Source organism: Rana temporaria, chromosome 6, assembly GCF_905171775.1.
Source record: "Rana temporaria chromosome 6, aRanTem1.1, whole genome shotgun sequence".
Lineage (NCBI taxonomy): Eukaryota > Metazoa > Chordata > Amphibia > Anura > Ranidae > Rana > Rana temporaria.
This window is the reverse complement of record NC_053494.1, coordinates 95,642,877-95,663,672: the sequence shown is the minus strand read 5'-3', so window position 1 is coordinate 95,663,672 and position 20,796 is coordinate 95,642,877. Positions and strand designations below refer to the sequence as shown.

The 20,796-nt window shown below is 45.9% G+C and overlaps 1 protein-coding gene across 6 annotated transcripts in view; it reads right to left on the bottom strand.

The window, feature by feature from the left end:
- The window catches only part of NPRL3 (NPR3 like, GATOR1 complex subunit), a 235,483-nt gene extending 217,342 nt beyond the window's left edge, over positions 1-18,141 (bottom strand). For 2 of the 6 annotated variants that reach the window (XM_040357012.1, XM_040357015.1), the window contains exons 1-2: positions 17,937-18,140; positions 7,463-7,589 (exon numbers count right to left, since the gene is read on the bottom strand). In XM_040357012.1, the coding sequence (XP_040212946.1) occupies positions 7,463-7,580 (118 nt within the window). In that variant the 5' untranslated portion in view covers positions 7,581-7,589; positions 17,937-18,140. Of the gene's footprint in view, positions 1-7,462; positions 7,590-7,954; positions 8,072-17,936 lie in introns of all 6 variants that reach the window. The other 4 variants (XM_040357013.1, XM_040357018.1, XM_040357014.1 and 1 more) reach the window with 4 other exon arrangements.
- Between the last annotated feature and the right edge of the window lie 2,655 nt (positions 18,142-20,796).

Here is a 20,796-nt window from a genome sequence, read left to right as displayed (position 1 = left end):
CTGGTGCTATAGATCACTACCAAGTAAGTTGAAGAAACATCCCTTAATCGGGGCGACTCTGTCTGTCACTGCCAAAGTATGTAAAAATTCTAAATTCTCATCTAAGTACTCACCCCTATTCCCGATATTAGGGAACCCAGGATTTACCCCTGGGACGGCCGGAGCGGTATATAATAAATTGAAAGAGAGAGGTAAAGTCCAGGTATCCCATTTCCTGAAAACAGATATGTGGCCATCAATTGCAGACTTGATGAGGGTAGGGGGAGAATATGAGTTAAGTTTTTGGCAACCGTTTCAAACTAGACACTTTTTAAGCTCCCTGGGACCTCCATCAAACTTTCGGAGGCAGTTGACAAAATTTGAAAAATATTGTGACGAGGAAGAACCAATACAGCGAGTGGGCTCAAAAATGTATAAAATACTGAATGCTCCCCGGGAGGACTTTGTACTTCCAGGAATCATTAAATGGGAAAGAGATCTGGGGATAACCTTTTCACAGACCCAACGAAAACAAATAGTATTTCTTGCTCTAAACTCATCAGTATCAACATGGATCCAGGAGTTCAATTATAAATTATTGTCGCAGTGGTACTACACTCCAGCAAAATTGCATAAACTCTCCAATGAAAACTCAGAGAACTGCTGGAGATGTGGTCTGGAGCAGGGTACTTTGCGGCATATATTTTGGGATTGTGTAAAGGTGAAAGATTACTGGAGGGAAGTACGTAGAATAGGGCAAACATTTACGAAATTTCAGATTCCAGATGACCCAGCTTTTTTTCTTCTCCATAGCTCAGATTCCAGTAGGGGAGTATAAAAAGTCGGTGCTTCGACACCTGATAAATACAGCGAAAATGGGAATAACTCTCCAGTGGAGAGATAGTAGATCCCCCTCCATAGCAAGATGGCTCAATAGGGTCAGGGAAATTGGAGCTATGGAGGACTTAATGCTTTCGTCTAGGAATAGAAGGGAACAGTATGTAGAAACATGGGCGGGATGGAACCAGTTTATATATACTGAAGAGGGGAGGAAACTATCGGAAGAGCAATGGGAAGAGAGGGAGCCCAACTGATCAGAAGTGAGTTGAAGGGAACTGTGACTGGAATCGGGGAGGGGTCTATTTGCCTGTGAGGTGGGGGGGATGGAGAGGGAGAGAGAGAGGAGTTTTTTTTTTTTTTTTTTTTTTTTTTTTGATTGTTTGGGGGGTCCTAATTTAAGGGGTTAGTTAGGTAGGGTACACTGAGGACAAGGGAACAGGTAGGAGGAAGTGTTTGAAGACAATACATTTGAACTAGGGCAGCAGACAAAGTGGATCAAAATTGGAAGCCTTTAAGAACAGAGCAAAAGATTGAATTGGTTATAATTATGTTTATGTTTATGGCTTTATGTCTATTTGTTTTCTGAAGAGACATTATGTATAGGATACTGTATTGTATGGTTGTACTTGTTTGGATGATAAAAGCTTGTGACCTTGTTTACAAAAAAAAAAAAAAAAAAAAAAAAAGAGAAAATAAAGGAGTAAATATGAAAAAAAAAAAAACTCAAAAACTCTACCGCTGCGTTTTTAAGCTCCAGCTCAAAAAAAAAAAAAAAAAAAAAAAAACACATGAACAGGTGTTTTTAAGCTGTAAAAAAGGCTAAAAAATTTGGCTGTAAAAACGTCCATGGAAATGAAGCCTTATGATTTTAAAATACTACACCATGGGGGGGGGGGGGGGGGGAGATCAATTTATTTTACCCAAACATGAGGATTAAGCATGAGACAGGGAGTCTAAAAAGGGACCATCATCAAGGGATCACCTGGATGCTCTGGAAAAAGCCAAGATTCATGTAACATCACTCCAACACTACAGCCATCAGGCTTATATTATTGTCTTGTAAGGTAAGGTGAGAGTTCTGGGAGCACAGAGGGGACACAAGGAGGTGAAAGCACAACGATATATACACACACACACACACACACACACACACACACACACACACACACACACACACATATATATATATATATATATATATATATACATATATACATATATACATACATACATACATACATACATACATGAAAACAGCACTTTATTGGAAAAAGTTTTAATATATTTGGTACATCACTGTTGGAGAAGGAACTACAATTTCCATTTATTTGATATTTTTCTGCAATGGACTACACTGTGTGAAGCACCGTATAATGTTTATAAAATGTGTATATATAATTTATTTTACTGGCAGATTTATATAGCGCTGAATTTTGTGATACACTTTAAGAGCCTGCACAACACCAATTTGTTATACTGTTTGTATATTGTGGGAACATTATTATATTATTGTCTTTCACCATTTATCTAGCCAGTGGGCCACTCACATTGATCATCAAAGCAATGGTTTTGTTTTATTTACACTTGGGTAGCGTAGAGGTAGTGATTGGTTCACACAGGGTCAACCCGACTTACAGTGCGACTTTGCAAGGGGACTTCAGCGCGACTTAAAGTTGCCTCCAGGACAGGCGACTTTGGCTGTGGCCAATCACAGAATAATCAGCTCTGTGGGAGGGAGGGGTTTGCCTGGGTAAACTATTTTCTTTTCCTGTAAAGTTGCTTCATTTAAGATGGAAATCTGACTTTGGATGCAACTTCCATTGAAATCAATGGGTACAAGTTGCCTAAAAGTCATTTTGAAGTAGTACAGGAACCTTTTCTGAAGTCGGAGCAAATTCAGTAGTGTACATTAAGGCGGCTCTCATTCACTTCAATTGAATTTCTCATGTCGGGCGACACAAGTCAGATCCCAAGTCGCGGTAGTGTGAACCGGCATTTACACTTGTACACATTCATCTGTTTAGATACAACAGCATACCTCCAGAGGTCTAGAGTAGTCTATGCCTGGACGAGTGGGGGGGGGTGGTCATAATGTTGTGGCCGATTGTATTCTGATGAACAGACTGCCTATCCTATTTTTTTAGGACCTAAAATGCCAGGACAGTACAAATGTTGACCCTTCTTATAAAGGAGTCTGGAGGCATTTAGGAAGAGGCATGGGGAGTTTATAATTTTAGTAAGTTTTTGGGCAAATTGAGAAAAAAAAAATTCAAAATGTTGTAATTTTAACCACCTCCCACTGCACATATACAGCCCAGTGGGCGCTTCCTCCTGAGTGGACGTTCAGGAACATCCCTCAAAAGGAGGGAGGTCGCGCGTGCCCGTGCAATCTCGATGCGCTTGTGTCTCCCAGACACAGTGCATCTTCGATCGGCAGGAGCTGGTTGCTAGGCGATCAGCTCTCCTCACATAGAAGTTGTCAGTGAGGAGAGGAGAGCGGAATTGCTGTTGCCGGGAGCATCTGCTACCCCCTGTGATAGCAGGTCAGGAATCTTCTCCCTGCATCCGCTGTCACTATTTAAAAAGAGTGCGTAGACAAAGAAAATCTCTGACAGAATTAAAGGAAAAATTAAGATACAACAAAATTAGGTAAAGATCTCATGAATTTACAGCTGGACAAACCAGTGGAACTACGTGAGCAACACTCAGTACACAAGCTTACCCAAGTAATGACAATTAAGAGACCGATTAAATAAAAATGTCGGAAACTGTCCGCCGCCCCACCAAGAGGAACCAAAGTTCAAAAGTTGATCCAGGCTGGACTGACAAACACAGGCTATGTCCGGCGAAGAACTACCTGGGATGAGATCACCTTGCCTCGCACAAGAAATACACTTCCCAGATGCAATGATAGACAATGCCCAGACCTGACTGGAGGAAAGCCTCCCACTGAAATAATCTTAGGGTGGAATTTCTCTGCCTCATTATATGAGAACTAAGCCTACGGAGCAACAAAATACACCTTGGGAAGGGAAGCCTCTCTGCCTTAGGAAAAGAAAAATGGTAACTGATAAAACACTGTCCTTAAAAGCTATGTGCTTGCAACAAGCCATAGAGAAGCAGAAACGAAAGCCAAACAGAAAAAGGAACCGCTAAGGCTGACCTTGGCCCTTGAAGTTACTTAAAGCCTGGTGTTGATCTAGTCTAGGTTGGGGAAAGGAAGGATTGGTCCCATGGAGAACTACTTGGAATGGGGTTTTCTTGCCTTGCACCCCAAAATATTTGATTACCAGTATAGATGGGTACACTACGCGAGAAGCCAATTACAGGGGGTCCCCGAGTTAGGAACATCCGAGTTGCAAATGACTCCTACTTATGAACGGGGTCCTGCACATAAACACTTAAAAACAACCTAATTGCATGCCTAGCCATTCCTCTCCATACCCTGCTGTATCCTGTGCCTGTATTGCGGCCACGGCCTAGTGAAGCCTGCAGATCCCCATTCTTTCCTGCACTGCTGCCCCGCGGCAGGCCTGGCCTGGACCCGGATGTGCGGACACTGCTGCGCTCACCTGCCATCCATCTCCCTGCTGTGATCTGTTGAGCTGCCCAGCGGCGACTGCCTGTGTGGGCTGGTTAAGGTGTCCTGGAGTCCAGCATCTTTAATCCTTCTGCCTGTCTTGCAGCGCTCTGGGCCTTCCCTGCCTGGTACTTCCAGTCAGCCACCCTCACTGGACAGCAAACATTCTCCACGCCCCACATACAGTACAGGACTGCATCAGAAGCGCCCTGAAAGCTGGTGAGATTACTGTACTGTTCCCACTACTACAGTATATGCTCTGTACAGTGCTGTACTTGTACCACACACACACACACACACACACACACACACACACAATTGAAGGAGAGCTCCACATAGGCAGACGACAGGCCCGGACTGGCCATAGGGCAGACCGGGCATATGCCCGGTGGGCCGACCCGGCCAGGGCCACCCACGCCGTAGCCTGTTGCTGTTCAGGCTGCACAGCGGTAGGTAAGCGCCGACCGCGGCCTGAACATGGTTAACACAGGCCGCAGGCCCGCCGCTCGCCGATACCGCTATGCGGCCGTGCCTGTGCCTTCAGCGGAACTTTCGGCTGCATCGGCTGGGCTGTGTGTCTCACTCACACACAGCCCAGCCTCAGAGCCAATACGAACAGTTCTGCTCCTCTGCTCCCAGGGACTGCACCTCCTACAGCCAAGGTGTCACGGTCTGCACGGTGAGGCAAGGGGGAGAGCTGCTGGCAGGACGTTTCCCCCGCTCACCCCCCTCCTCTTCTCTTGTCAGGACTCGGCAGCACATGTGAGGAGATGTCCCCACAACAGCAGCCAATCGGAAGAAACATTATGGGAAATGTAGCCCCAGAGAGTGGGCCCAATTGTTTTCAGCAGGCAGCCAACTACAATCCCCAGCATGCACTCTGCTGGGGGGGGGGAGAACCAAAAACACGCTAAAGGAGTGCTTATGGCAGCTATTATAGGAAACATGTAAATTGAAAGAGAGGACTGTGCTGGGGGAACGAATAGCCCCAGCACCAACAAAGAGAGCCACGCTGTACCGCACCACCAGGGAGAGCCACGCTGTACCGCACCACCAGGGAGAGCCACGCTGTACCGCACCACCAGGGAGAGCCACGCTGTGCCCACACCACCAGAGAACCATGCTGTGCAGTACCACACCACCAGAGAGAGAGCCACACTGTTCCTGCACCACCAGAGAGAGAGACACGCTGTACCGCAACACCAAAAAGAGAGCAGGTCAGTGTCACTGGGCAGTGTGGGCACAATAGGAGACAGACAGTACTAGCATTGTATGGCCACAATAGGACTGGGACAGTGTAATATAAAGGGGAGTGCACTGTAAAGGGGCACTGTAATCATTGCAGTGCCCCTTTACAATGCAGTTCCCGTTATCTTACAGTGTTTCCTGTACATTACAGTGTGGAGGGCAGGGCCGACACCAGCCACCCACGAATGTCTACCGCGCCAAAGGCGCCCCCCCCCCCCCCCCCGGTCCCTGGAAAAATTGGCTGCTCAGTCTAAAATGCCCGGGCCTATTTTTTGTCCCAGTCCGGGCCTGGCAGACGATATGAGCTCATGCTGGAACACAGGGATAGAATGTACAGTATATTCTATCCCTGTGTCCCAGCATGAGCTCATGTCATCTGCCTATGTGGAGCACTTAAAAAACGGTACTGTCCCAACTTACAAACAAATTTGACTTAAAGCGGAGTTCCACCTAAAAATGGAACTTCCGCTTAACCCACTCCTCGCCCCCTTACATGCCACATTTGGCATGTAATTTTTTTGGGGGGGGGGGGGGAGTGGGGGCTTCAGGAGAAGGGGACTTCCTGTCCCACTTCCTCCTTCCGCCGAGGGGCTGGTAAGGCGATTAGCTTAATCGCCTTATTGCAGCCCCTCCCTGTAGGCTAGCGCCTGTCCAATCGGATGGCGCCGCATGCGCAGTGCCGCTCGCGCATGCGCAGTGGGTGCCCGGCCGTGAAGCCGAAAGCTGTCACTGCCGGGTGCCCACACAAGGAATGAAGACGCCGGCCGGCGAGGGGGGGCGAGGAGCGAAGCCCAGGCCGGCGCGTCGCTGGAGCCGTGGAGCAGGCAAGTGTCTATTAAAAGCCAGCAGCTACACTTTTTTTAGCTGCTGACTTTTAATAAACTTAAAAAAAGTCTGGAACTCCCCTTTAAGAACAAACCTACAGTCCCTATCTTGTTCGTAACCTGGGGACCCCCTGTACCTAGATTAAAAAGTATTAAAATAGGAAAGGCACAGGAAAGGCAAAGTTTCCAGCGCATTCCCTGTAATAGCTAGAGGGTCCCTGTACCTAAAAAACAAACTTGGTTGAATCTAGAACCCACATCCAATGCTCCTTACATGAGACAAAAGCCTAGAACACCTGTGGGTTGCAACTGCCCGAGTGTTAATTAACCCAAATGTGAGGCAGCACGTGGCTATGGGAATTCAAAAGGTTAACTTTACCAGATGAAAGGTATCTGCAAACAGAGCGCAACTGGGAGCATATGGCATCCTGGGCTGCCAGATGTGACATCTCTCTACCTGAAACTGAAGCGTGGGTTGCATGTGCCCACTAGGCTGCAAGCTTCAGGGTTCCACATGGTCCAGCCACCCCATAGGCCCCTCTCAAAACCCAACAACGGTCTTCAGGAGTAGACTCCCTGCAACTACATTAGGGTTAAGCTCGGAAAAGAAAAAGGGGAAACCTTGGATCTAGGCAGGAGGCTAAGGCAAGACCAACCAGGTGGATGGTGGATCTGCAACAGAGGGGGGGGGGGGGGGAGATCTGCTGACCTAACAGGTTAGGATGAAATAAACTATGTGCTGCTCGGACTGTTGGAGATGCAATCTAAGCCAAGAGTTGAGGGAGGGTTCACAGTTCAGGCTCGTGTATCCTGTAGAGGAACCAATCATCTCTCAGGTTGCTGTCCTGGAAGATGACTGAAAAAACAAAAGAAGAAGAGCAAAACACACGCTTTATATTTTTGTCCCAATTTTTTTTTGGAGGCCCAAATCGAATGCATGCTGGAATAGGAGAAAAATACTGAACAAAGCATTTTATCAGATAACACTTACTTGTCTGCGAGGACTGACCTTCTGTACTTCTTTGGAAAGGATATCGAAATAGCAATTTATTCCCTCTACTTCCCGAACTAACCAGAATAACACTTATAGGGCTGGTGTTTTCACCCATCTTTGGAAACTGCAAAAAATTACGAAATAAAACGTTCAATACTATATTATTTTCAATATTAAAAATGCAACAAACTGAATAAAGATGGTGTGATCATACTTAAAGTATAACTAAAGGCACCCCCAGGGAGAGCATTCGTTTTGTAGCAAGCAATACCACCAATAGAGGGGATGTACTCCAAGATACTGATTTTGCAGGTAATTACAAAAATCCAAGGTTTTCTATTTTGTACATGGCAGGACACAGTGTAGGCTAATAATCATGACTACCTGGGATGTCCCAAAGTGGAGAGGGAGAGGGGGAGAGATTGCATCCACCTTAAAAAAAAAACTTGAAAAGGTGTGAATAGATGACCAGGTAGCAGTCTTGCATACCTGTTCCACCGAGGCCTGATGATGGATAGCCCTTTAAGCCATAGGCCTCAGCAATCAGCTTCCAAATTCAATGCAAAATGGTCAACTTGGTAGCCAGCTGATCCTTCCTAGAAGCTTCTGGAAGAAAGAACAGTGAACCCGATTGTCCCATTGCAGCAGACAATAAAAAAATACACCCTTATGGCCGCAGCATATCTAAAGTGTTAAGAGCCTTGCCCCCTGGTGAGTCCTGGCGACAAATGGTGTTAGGACAATGTCCTGATTGAGATGAATAGACAATACCACATTCGGCAAACAGAATGGAACAGGACAAAGTACCACGTGTCCTTATGGAGTATCAGAAATGGCCCTTTACAGGAAAGAACTGCCAATTCCAATACCCTTCGTGCCGAGGTAATAGCTGTTATATCCTCTGTGTTGTGAGAGACACAAGACTCTGGTCTGGAACAATGGATGTTTATTTCAGGTCATCTGTGCACTGCAACATGCATCTAAGGGCAGTAAATGTTATCTGCTTCCTACATGTGCTCTCTCTAAGATGGCTACTATGCCCCTTGACCCTGGTCATCACTGCTGGGTGGAGCCAGCCTTAAAGTGCCAGTACATGTGGAACCCTTCAGGTATAACAATAGCAACAAGACGGACACTTTTTCTGGACAAAAGCACCAGTGGAATATACCGGATTTGCCCAAATGGAGGCATTTGCAAGACTGACAAAGCCAAATTTAGATTCCATGGAGGCAACGGAGGCCTAATTGGAGGGACCATACAAGTAACCCCTTGAACAAATGCTCGTACCAACAAATGTAAAGCAATTGGACTGTGGAAAAATATTGTCGAACCCGAGATTTGCCCCTAATCATACTCAGGGTCAGTTTTAAGTCTAATAATCCAAAATGCAGCGCTTCAGTGAAAATTTATTGTAGATATGTGTTAATCCATGTAAAAAAGTCAATGTGGGATAAAGCTGATATAGAACCTCCACCAAACTTTAATGTGCAAGAGAAAAGCACACCACAGCAACGTGCTATCAATCTGCTTACCAGAAAGATATGAGGCAATGTAACAGGCAATGTAAGCATATGATGCAGAGGGTCAGTGGTAAATGCAACACTCTAAACTTGATAAGTTGGTCATAGGAATATCCAGAGTCATCAACACCAGAACTCACATCCAGGACTCACAAAAGCAGGCAAGTATATTGTGCGATCATCAGCGGGAAAATGACCCAGTATGAGGGAAAAAAAGCAACACTAGTCAAGCCCGTAAAAGGTAACAACATACAATATTTATTGTAGTCTACTTACAGGTAAAAAGGAACATCATAACATAAAAAAAACTCTGCGGCTCTTAGCGTGATTGCATCGGCCATAGATGGACACGAGCAGGGGCGGGCTGACAACTCATGGGGCCCCCGGGCAATAGAAGATTATGGGGCCCCTGGGCTTACAGATGGCCACCAAGCCAGGAGGCAGTGCAGCTAAAATCTCAGGATTTTCACATCAAAAGCATGTCGGTTTCAGACATATCAGGGACAGATGTAAAAAAAAAAAAAACAGATTTTTACATACTGTCCCTGGTTTTATTGAGCCTGGCAACCCTGATGGGGCCCCCTAGTGGCATGGGGCACTCGGGCAGTGCCCGAGTGCCTCAATAGTCAGTCCGCCCCACGAGGCAGACACTCACACACCACTTGACTTGACAAGCCAGCAGCCCCAGTGCCGGTGTCTTGTCGAGCTGGTTCCTCCATCGATATGGTCCCTGCCTCAACTGCGCAGGCACAGTAGGAGGCCACGGAAATCTCCGAGCCTCAACAGCCAATTGTCAGCTTAGACAAGCTTGCTCCCGCTGCCTGATGCCCGCTTATACACGCCGCTCTACAAGGGGCGGATGTGATATTGAGCAGTGCTTTTTTGATTGGTTATCCATGCCGCTCTATACAGCAAGGGGCGGATGTGAGACGTCTATTTTATTGAGAAAAAACATCCCCCAAAAAAGTACTGCTCAGGATCACATCCGCCCCTTGCTGTAAAGAGCGGAGTGGATAACTAATCAAAAAAACATTGGTCAATACCACATCCGCCCCTTGCTGTGTAGAGCGGTGTGTATAGAGTGTATAATCAGCCATCAGGAGCAAGCGCATCTACAGCTGATGAACAGCTGTTCCCGCTCTGAGTTTTCCGTCGGCTCGGATTGTGCATGGGCACTCTGGAGGGAACCATATCGATGGTAGGTACCAGCTCGCCAGAACACCGGGACAGGCACTTTTAAAATGTAAGGAGCCACTTGGCTTTAAATTTATTGTTTTACTTCATTTTAAATAAAACTATTTTACGCTATGGATGTCTATTGTTCCCTTTACATATCCTGCATTTATCCATGAGGAGGAAGGTTCTCATATATCTCCAGTCATATCCCATGTGAGCAGGCACAATCCTGCATAAGCACAGTTTGACTTTGTTTTTCACTAAAGAAGTACATTTTTTCTGGTAAGCAGTATACATATCAATTTACTTTGGGTGCTGTTTTCCTAAATTCTTGGTGGACGGTCACTTATTATCCTATTGGAAGATATCATCACAGTCGCAAGCTTTCCGTGTTGGATTTATATGAACTTTGATTTTATCACCACTTTTGTTGGGACTTGTTTTTGCACAGAATATTGCACAGATGGATTTTTTATTTTATATCTTATGTGTTTTGATATAATTTTTAGTGCGATTATTTCTAGTATCAGATTTACTTTATTTGTGTCAGAATAATAAGCGCCCCCCATCTCAATGTATATTCAGCTACAGGGGTCTGAAGTGAAATTGAGTGAAAGGTGCTGCCTCAAGTGAAGCCACCATCTTCCCCAATACCTTCATGCAAAACTAGATTGAGGGATTCCCAAGTTCCCTGAGCAAAGCTACCTGCTTTCTCAGGGACACACATTTTTCTGGGAAAAGAAAAACCTTTGCCTGAACTGGTTTTCCAGATTTAATATTCCAGTCTCTAGGTTGGAAGCAACACAGATTTCTGAAGTTTGAGAACCCAACTGTGAATTTCACATTGTGTTACAGCTACACAAACCAACTGCTCTCTGAGAAGTAGGTTGTCCAATTATCCCAGAATGGACACCCCCTGGAAGCCCCAGAAAAGGAGACAGAATTTTGTAAATACCTGCAGGGCAGTGGCCAGTCTTCATGGGGAGGTCACAAATTGATAATGCTGACCTTCTATAGCAAAGGAAATTCTGATGAGAAATAAATATTGGGACATGCAGATAGGCAAGAGGCTTGCTATTGGAGGGGGGAGGGGGGCCAGAACTTCCAGCAGCGGACCCAAAAATAAGAGGATTGGGTCTGGTCTGCGTAAAACAGCAGATAAGTAGAACATGTTTGTGATTTTAAAAAGAACAAAAACACACCCTCACACTGGGGCTCAGCCGCCTGACGTGTCGTGTCCCATTCAATGCAATGGAACCGTTCTAACAGGAGCGACGCAAGTCGCCCCGACTTAGAAAAAGGTTCCTGTACGACTTCGGGGGCGGCTCGGGGCGACCTGCATTGACTTTTATACAGAAGTCGTTTTGCAAATCGCCTCTGAAGTCGTCCTCAGGACGACTTGCAGAGTCGCCCCCGAAGTCGTGCCGCTGCTGTGTGAACCGACTAAGTATTTTAACTCCAAAATTATTTACCTCTCTTCCCATATCCAGTAACACTGAGCTTAGCTGCTGCTGGGATAGTGGGAGAGAGAGCACACTACACATGCGCAGCTTTTGCATCTTGAAGCACATTCATTCCTGAGTAAGCCTTATGTCTGCCATGTTCTGGAAGTGAACCTCAACGCAAGGAGTATTATGGCCAGGCTCCACTGGTCACAGAAGAGTCCTACAGGTATGCCATTTGCATTAAACAATATGTTTACAAATGGCGCAGTGTGCTGAAACACCTCCCTTTTCAACCAAGTTACACCTATATTTAGGGTGTAACATGTAGCATGACTGCAAGCCAACCCACTCCTAACAATGTGCAGTGTTTATTCTCCCTCACAGCAGCTGTAACTTTTGCATTTTGGCAGGGCTCTGCCCTCACCGCCGCACCATTCAATAACAGAGATCTATGAATAGACTACAAGTCCGGCCTGCAGAGGGACTTGTAGTTCACAATGAAACGCGAGTGCAGTGATCACCACACTCGGGGGGGGGGGGTGATTTACTATAACTGGAGCATGCAAAAACTAGTGCAGCTGAGCATGGTAGCCAATGAGCTAAAACTTCAGCTTGTTTAATTAAGGAGTTGACAAAATAACCTGGAAGCCAATTGGTTTCTAAGCAGAGCTGCACTCTTCAGTTTTAGTAAATCCACCACTCATGGGGGTTATTTACAAAAAGGCAAACCCACTTTGCACTACAAGTTCACTTGGAAGAGCAGTCCCTGTAGATCTGAGGGGGGCATGCAAGGAAAATGGAAAACAGCATTTTAGCTTGCAAATGATTGGATGATAAAATCAGCAGATTTTCCCCCCTCCGATCTACAGCGACTGCACTTGCAGGCCACTTGTAGTGCAGAGTGGATTTGCCTTTAGTAAATCAACCCCCTAGTCCTTTGACACTTTCTCCAGCTCAGTAACTAAAGCTCTGTACCTTGGTATGGGCAAGGATCTGAAGAAAGAGTCTGAAGTAGCCTGTCTTTGCACCACCATCTATTGATCTCAGCAGCAATACTCTTTAGGGCCCATTTGCAAAATAAATACTAAACGTTGTTTGCTGCAAATATGAATATATTTATTGTTTCCTACAAAAGGTGGAGTTAGCCTTTAACCACTTGCCACCCAGGCCAATTCTGACATTTCTCTCCTACATGTAAAAAAAAAAAAATCACACTTTTTGCTAGAAAATTACATTTTAAATTATTTTAATGGTTACATGTTTTGACTTACAGAGGAGTTCTAGGGCCAAAATTATTTCTCTCGCTCCAACATTCGCAGCGATATCTCACATGTATGGTTTGAACACCGTTTTCATATGTTGGCAGGACTTACGTATGCGTTCGCTTCTGCGTGCAAGCACACAGGGACAGGGGGCGCTTTAAAAAAATAAATAAATAATGTATTGTTAATTTTACTTACTTTTAGTTTGACACTTAAGATGTAGAACGATTCTGGCTTCCCAGCCAAGGCGGCGCCGATTCTTTGAATGCAGAAGCCAGGCATGACATCATAACATTGCGCCCGGCCTCCGACAATCATAGAGACTCCGGCAACCATCTGGTCGGCTGGAAATCTTTATGGTAAATATCAAGGGCCGGCGGATCCATTCTCCAACTCACCGATCATAGAGGTGAGTCGGTAGAAGCACCGAAGGGCGGCAGGAGGGGGCGACACGTCCCCTCCCGCCTCCTGTAAGAACGATCAAGCGGTAAAACAGCCGCTATGATTGTTCATATGGTGTAGGGAATTGCCAACTAAAAAAGCTGACCACTGAATGATGCATCATTCAGGTATACCCGCACAAATTCAAGGACGTCATATGACGGCGGGCAGGAAGTGGTTAAACTACCTGGGCCCCCCCGGTTTGCATGGGCCAGTGTACAGCCATGGCCAAAAGTTTTGAGAATGACCAACATTCATTTTCACAAAGTCTGCTGCCCTATTTTTTTGGATGGAAATTTGCATATACTCCAGAATGTTATGAAGAGTAATCAGATGAATTGCAAGGTCCCTCTTTGCCCTGAAAATTAACCTAATCCCATAAAAAACATTTCCACTACATTTAAAGAAGGCTTCAGGACGCCCAAGAAAGTCCAGCAAGTGCCAGGGCTGTCTTCAACAGTTGGATTCAGCTGCGGGATTGGGGCACCACCAGTGCAGAGCTTAATCGGGAATGGCAGCAGGCAGGAGTGCATCTGCATGCACAGTGAGGCGAAGACTTTTGGAGGATGGCCTGGTGTCAAGAAGCACAGCAAAGAAGCCACTTCTCTCCAGGAAAAACATCAGGGACAGACTGGTATTCTGCAAAAGATACAGGGATTGGACTGCTGAGGACTGGGGTAAAGTCATTATGTCTGACGATCCCTTTTCCGATTGGAGCATCCGGGAAAAAAACCTTGTCAGGAGAAGAAAAGGTGAGCGCTACCATCAGTCCTGTGTCATGCCAACAGTAAAGCATCCCGAGACCATTCATGTGTGGGGTTGCTTCTCAGCCAAGGGAGTGGGCTCACTCACAATTTTGCCTAAGAACACAGCCATGAAGAATGGCACAAAAACATCCTCCGAGAACAACTCCTCCCAACCATCCAAGAACAGTTTGGTGACGAGCAATGCCTTTTCCAGAATGATGGAGAACTTTGCCATAATAAAGGTAAAAGTGATAACTAAGTGGATGGGAAACAAAACATCTACATTTTGGGTCCATGGCTAGGAAACTCCCGGACCATTGAGAACTTGTGGTCAATCCTCAAGAGGCAGTGGGGGGGGGGGGGCACACACACCCCAAATTCTGACAAATGCCAAGAGTTGATAATGCAAAAATGGGCTGCCGTCAGTCAGGTTGTGGCCCAGAAGTAGCGTGCCAGGGCGAATTGCAGGTCTTGAAAAAGAAGGGTCAACACTGCAAATTTTGACTCTTTGCATAAAGAATGTAATTGTCAATAAAAGCCTTTGACACTTATAATTATACGTCAGTATACCATAGTACGTCGCCTATGGAAATTTTTAGGGGTCAAAGTTTGTCGCCATTCCACTAATGGGCGCAAATTTGAAGCATGACATGTTGGGTATCAATTTACTCAGCGTAAAAAAATGGGCTAACTTAAAGCAGGAGTTCACCCGAAAAAAAAAATTTAAGATTAGATTGATGCTCATTTTGTCAAGGGGAATCGGGTAGTTTTTTTAACCCCTTAACGCCCGCCGCACGACTATTTACGTCCGCACAATGGCACGGACAGGCAGAAGGACGTATATATACGTCTTTGCCTTTCCGCGGGTCGGGGGTCCGATTGGGGACCCCCCCGCTGCGTGCGGATTTCCTCGGGGAGCGATCCGGGACGACGGCGCGGCTATTTGTTTATAGCCGCTCCGTCGCGATCGCCCCCCGGAGCTGAAGAACGGGGAGAGCTGTATGTAAACACGGCTTCCCCGTGCTTCACTGTGGCGGCTCATCGATCGTGTCATCCCCTTTATAGGGGAGACACAATCGATGATGTCAGACCTACAGCCACACCCCCCTACTGTTGTAAACACACACTAGGTGAAGCCTAACACGTTCAGCGCCCCCTGTGGTTAACTCCCAAACTGCAACTGTCATTTTCACAATAAAGAATGCAATTTAAATGCATTTTTTGCTGTGAAAATTACAATGGTCCCAAAAATGTGTCAAAATTGTCCGAAGTGTCCGCCATAATGTCGCAGTCACGAAAAAAAAAAAAAAAAAATAAAATCGCTGATCGCCGCCATTAGTAGTAAAAAAATTTTTTTTTTTATAAAAATGCAATTAAAAAAAAAATTTTTTTGTAAACGCTATAAATTTTGCGCAAACCAATCGATAAACGCTTATTGCGATTTTTTTATACCAAAAATAGGTAGAAGAATACGTATCGGCCTAAACTGAGGAAAAAAATTAATTTTATATATGTTTTTGGGGGATATTTATTATAGCAACAAGTAAAAGATATTGCATTTTTTTCAAAATTGTCGCTCTATTTTCGTTTATAGCGCAAAAAATAAAAACCACAGATGTGATCAAATACCACCAAAAGAAAGCTCTATTTGTGGGGGAAAAAAGGACGTCAATTTTGTTTGGGAGCCTCGTCGCTGGAGCGCGCAATTGTCTGTTAAAGCGACGCAGTGCCGAATTGTAAAAACGCCTTTGGGCATTTAGCAGCATATTGGTCCGGGGCTTAAAATCCGAGCAGTACTTACCGTTTTAGAGAGCGATCTTCTCCGCCGCTTCTGGGTATGGTCTTCGGGACTGGGCGTTCCTATTTGATTGACAAGCTTCCAATGGTCGCATACATCGCGTCACGAGTAGCCGAAAGAAGCCAAACGTCGATGCGGCTCTATACGGCCCCTGCGCACCAATGTTCGGCTACTTTCGGAAAATCGTGACGCGATGTATGCGACCGTCGGAAGCCTGTCAATCAAGTAGGAACGCCCAGTCCCACAGCCCATACCCGGAAGCGGCGGAGAAGATCGCTCTCTAAAAACGGTAAGTACTGCTCGGATTTTTAAAAAACTACCCGATTCCCCTTGACAAAATGAGCATCAATCCAATCTTAAAAATTTACTTTTCGGGTGAACCTCCACTTTAACAGTTTTCTTATTTTTTTTTTATTTAAAAAAGTATTTTTTCCCCCCAAAAAATGTGTTTGTAAGACCACTGCGCAAATACAGTGTGACAAAGTATTGCAACAACTGCCATTTTATTCTCTAGGATGTCTGAAAAAAAAAAAAATAATGTTTGGGGGTTCCAAGTCATTTTTTCTAGCAAAAAAAAAAACCTTGTAAACAACAAGTTTGAAAAATAGGCTCGGTCCTTAAGTGGTTAATCACTTTCGGGCCGCCGCACGCCGATATACGTCGGCTGTTTGAAGAGGGATATCTTTGTTATGGCAGCAGTTATCTGCCATAACCCAGGTATTCTCTTCTTCAGTAGGTGGTCCAGTTTCCGATAATGGTGGTCTCTGCGGCGGATTCGCCTCGAGATCACTTTTATCGCCGGCAGGAGAGGGCCCTCCTCCCGCCGCTCTCCAGTGCCCTCTGCCACTTACCGATGCTGTCGGCAGCAGCGAAGACGATCAGGTCCTTCTGGTGGCGGGTTATGGAGACGAGTGAAGGGGGGGGGGGAAACTATGTCAAAACGTAATTTCCGCCCATAGCTCTTCAAAGGCCCATTTTATTTGTATTTATTTATTTTTTTAAATTTATAGAAAAAAAATAAATAAAAAAATTGTAAAAAAAGGGCCCTGTCCCTCTGCGCTCGCGCGCAAACCACACATGTGAGGTATCGTGGCGATCTCAAGAGCATTAAATCTAGCCCTAGACCTCCTCTGTAACTGAAAACATGCAACCTGTAGAATCTTTTAAACGTCGCCTATGGAGAAAAAGTTTGTCGCCATTCCACAAGCGGGCGCAATTTTGAAGCGTGACATGTTGGGTAGGGATGAGCTCCGGCGTGTTCACACACTCCACGTGCAGAGCCCGCCAGGAAGTCTGCACGCTGCTGAGCTAATCACAGGCAGGGAGACATTATCCCGATGCGCGGCTGCAGAGATCGGGAAATGTCTCCCTGCCTGTGGTTAGCGCAGCGCCGTGCAGACTTCCTGGCGGGCTCTGCACGTGAAGTGTGCGAACACGCCGGAGCTCATCCCTAATGGGTATCAATTATATGCGTAACATTATCTTTCACAATATAAAAAATAAAAATTGGGCTAACTTTACTCTTTAGTCTTATTTTTTTAATTCCAAAAATTTATTTTTTACAAAAAAAAAGTGGGCTTGTAAGACTACTGCGCAAATACGGTGTAACATAAAGTATTGCAACGACCACAATTTTATTCTCTAGGGTGTTAGAAAGAAAAAAAAGTATAATGTTTGGGGTTCTAAGTAATTTTCTAGCACCAAACACAAGGCCCTGTTCACATCTGTGCAGGACGTTGTAGGTCTACGTGCGGGGGGGCATTTGTCACCATTGATCATTATGCACTTTGTTGATGGCACACGCCAGCCTTTTCCAGCACACTGTACACACACCTACAATGACCAGAGGCTTACACTTCTGGGTATAAAGAAGGGAGCAAAGCAAACCTCCCACATGAGCTATGTCCCCTCCCCCCACACATCACCTTCCCTGGGCAATGCAGGCTATTATTATTATTATTGTTGTAGTTTCTGTATGGCATTGGAAATCTGAGCCAGCAGTCCACACCTGTCTAAGCCCTGAGGTAATTACCATACAGTATAATGCAGGAGACCTTACATAAAACGTACACAAACCTCGTACCTTCTATTATGTGGCCATTGTAGAAAAGTGCATGATCATTTTATATGGCTGAACGTGCTATACAACCCACACTGTGTCACACCGAAAGCAACATAAACCGTCCAACTTCCTCCTGCTGGTTCTAATCTTGTGTACAAGGGAAGACCCCCTTTCTGCGTGCGCGTTCCCGTACCTCTCGGCACACACTGCGCATGTGCGCTTTACATTCAGCGCGGCCCCGAGCTCGAGACTGACTGACTGGCTGGTCACATGACAGACACAGAGCAGCCTAAGTTCAGCTGCTGGCTGTCTGGATGAGAAAAATGTGAAGAGCCTAAAATTCTTGAGCTTTTTGTGACAGCATGCATACAACCGATTATTAATGACGTTTAATACATATGTTTGCTTCTCCTTCACAAATTAATAATAATAAAATATATTTAAACCTTGTTTGCATCTGCCAATCATTCTGCAGACTTTGTGTGACCGTAGTATAAAGCAAATACTAAAATTAATCAGAAGAGACAGTTTTTTTTTATTGAGACCCCTTTAACACCGGAGTAGTTTTCAGGCACTTTAGCGCTGGAAATAGCCTCTAATATAGGGTGACCAGACATCCCCGGTTTCAGGGGACAGTCCCTGGATTGAGGACATTGGCCCCGGACCAAGTCTGTCCCCAGATTGGATTTGAACAGGGGCTAAGGCAATTTCAAAGACAGTCAGTGCAAAATTAATAAAAAAAATCTGAATTACACACCCCGCTCCGCCGCTCCTACTAGCTTAGGGGGGGTCTATTTTTTTTCCATTATCTGAGCCCCGTTCTGATGATCATGTGCTGGTCGGAGTGGAGGGAAAATTCTTCCGTTTCGGGTGCATGCCCATTCAGCTCCGATCGTATGTTCTTCTGTCTTGGGTCAAGTCCCAGCCTGCCTGCTTATCTCCTTGCCTTCCCTGACGGAGTGATCTTCCTCCGTTCCCCACGTTTCATGCCGAAAAATGATCGTGTGTACGCGGCATAAGACTTGAGAGGCTCTGAGGCGGGCGGCGGCGGCGACAGGCAAAGAGTCACTGATTGCCGTCATTACTAGTAAAAAAAAATATGTCCCTGGATTTCATATTATAAATCTGGTCACCTTACTCTAATAAGCGCCTGAAAACCACCTCCCATTCATTCCAGTGTGTCTTTTCACACTCGGGCGGTGCACTTCCTGAAAAGTTTTAGAGCAGGCGCTGTATTTAGCGTTCCCAAAACGCCCTGCCCATTAGACCCCTTTCACACTGAGGAGTTTTTCAGGCGGTACAGCGCTAAAAATAGCGCTGCTATACCGCCTGAAAAACTCCTGCCCAGCAACCTCAATGTGAAAGCCGGAAGGCTTTCACACTGAGGCGATGCGCTGGCAGGAGAGAAAAAAATCTCCTGCTAGCAGCATCTTTGGAGCGGTGAGAGAAGCAGTATGTATACCGCTCCTTCACCGCTCCTTCCCATTTAAAACAATGGGAAACCGCAGCAATACCGCCCGCAATGCGCCTCTGCAGGTCCTCTTTACAGTGAGGCTGGGAAGCCTGAAATAAAAAAATGATCCTGGCTTCAATCGTATCGGTGAGTCAGTAGAAGCACCGGAGGATGGCGGGAGGGGGGGACGTATTGCGGGGTATTGGAGTATTGCAGGGTATTGCGGAGTATTGCAGGGTATTGCGGAGTATTGCAGAGTATTGTACGGAATACCTCGGCCGCCGCTGGGGGGAGTTCGCGTCGTAAACCAGCGTCGGGTATGCAAATTAGTAGTTACGGCGATCCACGATGGTTTTTCGCGTTCGCTACGTCGCTGCTAGTCTAGTTTCCCGTCGCAAAGTTAGTCGTCGTTTTTGCTGCCCTAACTTTACACAGCCCACGTATGTGCTGTATAAAGTATGGCCGTCGTTCCCGCGTCGAAATTTGAAATTTTTTTGTCCTTGTGTAAGACGTCCGGGAATACGAAAGTATGCTACGCACGTCGCCGTTCGAAAAAGTGACGTCACTTCGCGCAAAGCACGGCGGGAATTTCAAAACGGAGCATGCGCAGTAGGTCCGGCGCGGGAGCGCGCCTAATTTAAATGGCACACGCCCCTTTGAATTATGTGAGCTTACGCCAGGGGGCCGCCAGCGTATGTTTACATGCAAGTGCTTTGAGAATCAGGCACTTGCGATAAAAACTTGCAGCGGTGAAACGTATCTACGATACGTTAGGGCGCCGCGATTCTACGTGAATCTGGGCCTCAGTTCCCTTTGCAGGACTAGAGCAGCGGAGCCACCCGAGCCAATCCTTCACTAAGCGGCGATGCCCAGCTCGAGTCACTGTCAGGGGCAGGCGAACCTTAGTAATCCTTTATGTTACTGGCCGCTTCCTGTATATGGAATCATCAGGTAGTGTGCGGGTATTCCGTCACTTCCTCGATGCCGCAATGTCTCCTGGGAGCATTTGTCATTGTTCCCAGGAGACATTGCGGAGGTCTGCCGCGAGTTATCATGGGATTTAGAAAGAACGTGCGGTTTAGTAATTATGCATATGAGCGTATCATTTTTTTTTTTTGGGTGGGAGTTCCCACACTTTTTTCCCCAGGACTTGACCCCTGAGTATAAGTATTGTATATATAGTGCAGGCGTGTGTAAAGCTGAGCAGAGGGGTTGGGGATGTCCAATGCACTGAGTGCTGTAGTCAGTGTCAGATTTAGGATACATAACATAGTGTGCAGGGGTCCAGGTTGTGTAATACAATGGCCCGGATCCACAAAGCAGTTACGCTGGCGTATCTATTGATACGCCGCATAACTTCTAGGATGCTCCGGCGTATCTTTGTTTTGTATCCACAAAACAAGATACACCTGAAGCTAGGCTACATCC